The sequence below is a fragment of the Sinocyclocheilus anshuiensis genome, unplaced genomic scaffold (assembly GCF_001515605.1).
Source record: "Sinocyclocheilus anshuiensis isolate Anshui unplaced genomic scaffold, SAMN03320099.WGS_v1.1 scaffold745, whole genome shotgun sequence".
Taxonomy (NCBI): domain Eukaryota; kingdom Metazoa; phylum Chordata; class Actinopteri; order Cypriniformes; family Cyprinidae; genus Sinocyclocheilus; species Sinocyclocheilus anshuiensis.
Genome location: NW_015540128.1, coordinates 1043532 through 1049032, shown reverse-complemented (window position 1 = coordinate 1049032; position 5501 = coordinate 1043532). Strand labels below are relative to the sequence as shown.

Here is a 5501-nt window from a genome sequence, read left to right as displayed (position 1 = left end):
TCCTTGTGCTTTACTGGAAGTGCCGCTCATCTTTATGGGAACGGCTCTGAAACGCTTCTCGTACTTACAGGACCTGGAGGAGGCACAGAATACGTTTATGACCCTTGTTAAGACATCTGACTAATGACTTTTGCCCAGACTGTCGTGTCATTTCTCAAATGCCAGATTTGTGTGTGTACTGCACTGAAACACAAAAACACAGAATTATGGTATTAAAGAAAGGCATGACACGCGCAAGACAAGTTTTCAGAAACCTACTCCTCTTTATTGTTGATCAAATAAGAAAACAAGGGAACAATGAACAGCATTTGAAGACTGCATGTTATTTAGAAGCAAATAAACCAGCGAGGCAAGTCGCCCCTCAGTCACACCCCGTCAGCCCGCGTTTGACCACCAGTCGCTCGAGTCTTTGTGTAATTCTCTCGAAAAACAGTAAATGAGGCTCCAGAACCGGCCGTCAAAATCTGACACTCTTCCACATCAAGACACCGTGCTGCTGCAACATATTCATCATCAAACTACATCTTTGACTTAAAATGCTCAGTCATGAAAATCTGAATCTAATTCGGGATCAGGACTGAGAAGATAATCGTTACACAAACCGCCTTCTGTACACGCAAAGTAAACGGAGTAAACTCATTTTCAGTATGTGTACATATGACACACAGTAAAGAAAAAAGACCTTGTGGTCTGTCAAAGATTTCTTCATTTTGAAATGAACGATGCAATCAGTCTTTAGAGTTGGATCAAAAAACACAGCCATACAGTCCCAATGTCCCAAGAAACAACGAAAAACACCAGATTTAGGGTTAAAATAGAGGAACACAGAACAATCAGGAACAAATCAAGGACCAGTGGAAAAACTGGAGCCAAATGTACCAACAGCAGGCGTGTACGAACACAAACCAGCAACACAGAAACGCTTGGAGCCGAGCTCAAATAAAACACCACCACACTGCTCAAGAAAACCACTTCAATAAATAAAGTACTGGAATGATACAAAGCAATACAGTAGGTACTGTACACACACTATTCTTAAACAAAAAAATTTTGTACAAAAATACAATACGTTTGTGACATCAAAAACCTTATTCAAGTTTCAAAAAATAAATATCTTCTTGTTGCTCAAGGTTATTTGACAGTTCTAGTACCAGTCTCCGGTATCCCTACGAATCATCTCCTAATGGATATACATGTATAAATAAAATGATCTGCATCTCCATTGACTGTAAAAGAAAAGCATTGAACAGCAGTTCTGAGTAGCAACACTGGCAGACGTACAGGACTCTTTAACACATGGATGGTTTTCACAAAAGCAGGCCTTCTACGAGTTCTTTATCGCAGCGATGCGAAGCTCGTGACTTCATCGAGCTGATCTGACGTCTGCAGTAGAGCGCTGACTTCTGCTCGCCTCGTAAAACAATGTCTGGGTGCATTACCCACAATCTTGCAGAATTCTGTTCATTTATTATTTTATCTACTATAAACATAGTTGTAGTTATAGTTCAAACTGTCATGCTATACACAGAGGATAAATATTACACATCATTTAATGTTTCTGATTTATGTGCAATCGTGTAGTTTCAACTAGACACTAGTATTCCAACCATATTCTTCCTCTCCTCAGAAAACAACATAAATACAAATTCTGTATAAATAAAATTGCTTCATAATTCATAAAAAAAATTAAAATAAAATAAAATACAGAAAAAATGCAAAATACTATTGATCAAAAGCCCTTTTGTTGTCGTTCTGATTTCAGGTCAGTTTTGACTCTTGACTTGGTGCATTTTTCCATTTCTTTAGTCCAGAGTAGCTTTTCCACACCGTTACTCTAGGTTAACACAGCATTAATACTCATTAGATAATGGCAAAAACACACTATCAACCCATTATTAGGACTTATCTCCCGACGGGAGACTACAGTGCAAAAGGTCTCGGAATGCTCAGGAAATTCCCAACTCAAAACCGGCCAAAGGTGCCATTAAAGTTTTGCACAGTACCACAATCCTTTATCCGCAGATGTCTCTTTGCTTATAATGTTGCGATATTAATAGGTAATACTTTTGAAAAAGTCTTGGTTCGTATAAAATATTTTTTTCTCATATTCACAAATTGCACAATATCAAACCAACCAACCAACCAACAAACATATGCTGTAATGTTGTTACTGAGACAAGGTGACAGATTAAACCAAGAGATTTCCACTAGAACACAGGTGACATCTCAAAGCAGTATAAAGGGATCGGTTCTCTTCCACGTTTGTAAGAGTCCGTCAGGTGCTTTGGAGATATGTTTGCATAATAGTGCAACAATTTTAGAAACACGAACCCCTAAAATATATAAAGTTTTTCCATAGGTTGAACGAGACGTTGATTATAAAGAAAAAAACGTTGAGGAAAGTTTCCATCGGCCTGAAGTGAAAAATTGCAGTTGCAAGCCGGGGTTAACAGGAAAAAAAAGAGAAAAATATTCAAGTGCAGAATTTTTGTTCCCTTTATGACCATCCCACCCGCAGTGCATTTGCATCCCTGTCACTTTGGCCTTTTCGACCCCGAGTCCAAAGAGCGTTTGAAGAACGTACTTCGGGAGCATGTGCAGGTTTGTCAATCCTGGACAGATGGAAAGCGGCGTCGCTCACTGACGGGTCTCCCCCGCCTCTCCCTTTGAGCAGAAGCAAGACGGGGCTGAGAGAGACAGAGAATGAGCGCGAGAGCAGATAAAGAGAAAGTCATTAGAAAAGCCTTGCGCGTGTCTTGTGGTTTCAGCAGCTGGTGCTCTCGCCGCTCTTGGCCATGCCGGCTGAGCTGACGGCGATCTGGCAGCCATTAGTGACGTGATTCATGACTTTCTGTTTGAGCTGAGCCACCTGCTCTCTCAGGATGCTGGCGGTGGAGGCCAGGTCCGAGTTCTGCGTCTTCAGCACCTTGACCTTCTCCTCCAGCCGCGAGATCCTCTCCAGCTTCCTCTTGCGGCACTTGGAGGCGGCGATGCGGTTCCGCAGCTTCTTGCGCTCCGCCTTGATCCGCTCCTGGGTCTCCAGGTTGATGGGAGAGAGCGAGGGTGGGGAGCTGGCCGGGTCGGCCCCGGGCAGGTGAGGGACCTCGGGCACTGTCTGCGGAGCGTCCGGGCCTCGAGTCTGAGGGCCGTGGGGCGAGGCGTAGGCCATCTGGCCGCCGGGGTAAGAGGAGGGCAGCTGGTTGGGGTTGTAGCTGCTCAGGTTGGTGTAGATGGGCATGTCTGCGCCCGGCATCAGGTTCCTCTGGTAGGAGCCCTGGATGGAGGAGGAGGGCGACATGGGGGCCCCCACCAGCTGGTTCTGCTTGTGCAGATCGGCCAGAGCTTTGACAAAGCCGTCTGCGAATCCCTCCTGCTCGTTCGTGGCCTGGTTTCGGTACATGAAGGGATTAGCAGACGCGTTTGGAGCCGGGCTTGTAGTAACCAGTCCCTGGTTAGACTGGATAATCAGGTGCTCCAGATCTGGAGAGGCCAGCTTCAGGAGGTTCATGTCTGGAGAAGACATCAGCGAGCCGTTGGGATTGACGCTCATGCCCAGACCGCTGGGGCTGTTGAGTTTGAGGCTCGAGGCATTTCCCACGCTGTGGGAGAAATGATGCGGCATGTTGTTCTTCTTGCTCATAATCTTGTGGCCTTGGTATCGATCGTAATCTGGAATTTGCCCAAAGTTGGGAACGCTATCATCGTGATAGAAGGGCGTTTCCATCTTACCCGTCATTGAAACAGCAAGACAGATTCCTCACAAGACATAATACGCCGAGAAATTCTCTCAGCTGTGCGTTTTCAGTCATCCACGATGGGAAAAAATAATCAATCGAGTTGTTGGGATTGGGAAGGGCATTCAGAAATCCTCAGCGTTAAACCTACAAAAGAGTAGAAATACAAAAACGGAAGATGAGGAAAAATAAACCAAGGGCTACCGAAGTAAACAATCACTGTATCGTTTCCGAATCACAACGCTGATGGTAAAATCAATGTTTGTGTGTGACCAAAATCACAATCGTGCGCCTAAAACTTACACACATACATACAGTTTCTCCTCCGCGATTCACACAGACATCAAAGCAATCTCTAAATGATCATCAGACTGTCATTAAAATAATGAAACCAGGAAGCTTCGTTACAGTTCCGAGTTCTTCCCGTCAATAAAGACTCACTGTTGACTTTCCTGGGCTTCATCCAAACACAGCTGAGCGCTTCTCTTGCACTTTCTTATTCTTTTCGCCACATGGTCGTTAGAACAATCCCCCTTCAAAATCCCAAAGCACACACTGGCGAACAGACAGGCGGATCGTGTCACTTACTGTGTGTAGGATCGATCAGATGAAGAAACAATCCACTGCGTCAAAGCTCCGATTAGTCACGCTGGAACGCGACAGAAAGCAGCGCCGAGCGCAGAAGCGTAACCCACGCAGCGATGAATCAAGCGCGGCTCGGCGTCCTCTCCTCTCCGCAGCGCTGCGTTTCCTCGTCTGCTCGCTGTCAGAACGACTGTGGGACTTTCTGCTCGGCTGATTATTAATAACACACGCCCTTCTGTTCTCTTCGGTTCCTGAAACTCGCATGACAGTCAGTCAGACGCGCCTCCTCCGGCGCGAAGCGTCGCGTTTATTGGCCGCTGGAGCGCCTGCGATGTTCGCGTCGCTCCGAGGGTCACGTGATTAGGGGAAGAATATGCGCTGCTGTTTTATGCATACGCTCTGAATATTACGTGTTTGCTAAATGTCAACCAAAACGCCATCTGTTTTTGAGAGAAATTGACTTTCTCCCACAGTTTTCAAACGAGTTCAAGTTGCACGTTTTAAAGCAACACATATTGTGCCAAAGGGCTGTACAATCAAGAAAAATACAGTAAAGACACTGAATTGAATAGAATTAGGGATGTAAACTCATAAAACATTAGAAAGCATGAAAATGAAACCCCAGCCATCTCAGACAACGTCATATGCTATGGAGACAAAAATGTGTTCTGTATATTTCCAAATGCCTTAAAATGTTGTTTATTTAAGACAAAAAGAACACGGTAAGCACATGTAGGCTATGCTTATTTTTTTCTGTGGTCTGATTAATATTCTATTTAATGCTTTGCATAATTTCTATTCATCTATCAAATTTAAGGCACCATAATTCCTTTTTGAAAAGTTAAAAAACCTCTCTTTTTTCTGCATTTATCTATTTTAGCTTGTGCACCGACTTTAAAATTGGCATTGTGTATGAATATTGTGGGTCTTATGACAATTTGCCTGTGATGTGCATCATTTGTAAATCGCTTTGGTAAAAAGCATCTTCTAAATACATCCATTGTGGAAAAGTACTCTAAATTCACACAAACACACACACACACACACACTCTGCTGTCCTACACAGATAGCATGACCTCCACATGTCTGTTTTTAGAGATTAGCCCACACCTTGCTCTTAGGTAAGTCAGGTGGGGGGTTACAGCGATCAGAGCAGGACTAGTGTAGGTCGGTTAGCCTCCA

At 44.2% G+C, this 5501-nt stretch overlaps 1 protein-coding gene across 3 annotated transcripts; it reads right to left on the bottom strand.

Annotated features, from left to right (window-relative positions):
• Positions 1 to 249: 249 nt before the first annotated feature.
• Positions 250 to 4634, bottom strand: LOC107687249 (transcription factor AP-1-like). 3 transcript variants are annotated; one of them, XM_016484500.1, is made up of 3 exons: positions 4323 to 4634; positions 3730 to 3881; positions 250 to 3599 (listed from the first exon to the last, which is right to left on the bottom strand). In XM_016484500.1, the coding sequence occupies exons 2-3, from the start codon at positions 3807 to 3809 to the stop codon at positions 2765 to 2767; spliced, it is 915 nt and encodes a 304-aa protein (XP_016339986.1). In that variant the 5' UTR covers positions 3810 to 3881; positions 4323 to 4634; the 3' UTR covers positions 250 to 2764. The 3 variants fall into 3 exon arrangements, with proteins under 3 accessions (XP_016339986.1, XP_016339987.1, XP_016339985.1); XM_016484501.1 differs by lacking the exon at positions 4323 to 4634 and adding an exon at positions 4176 to 4316; XM_016484499.1 differs by lacking the exon at positions 4323 to 4634 and having other exon boundaries at positions 250 to 3815.
• Positions 4635 to 5501: the final 867 nt, after the last annotated feature.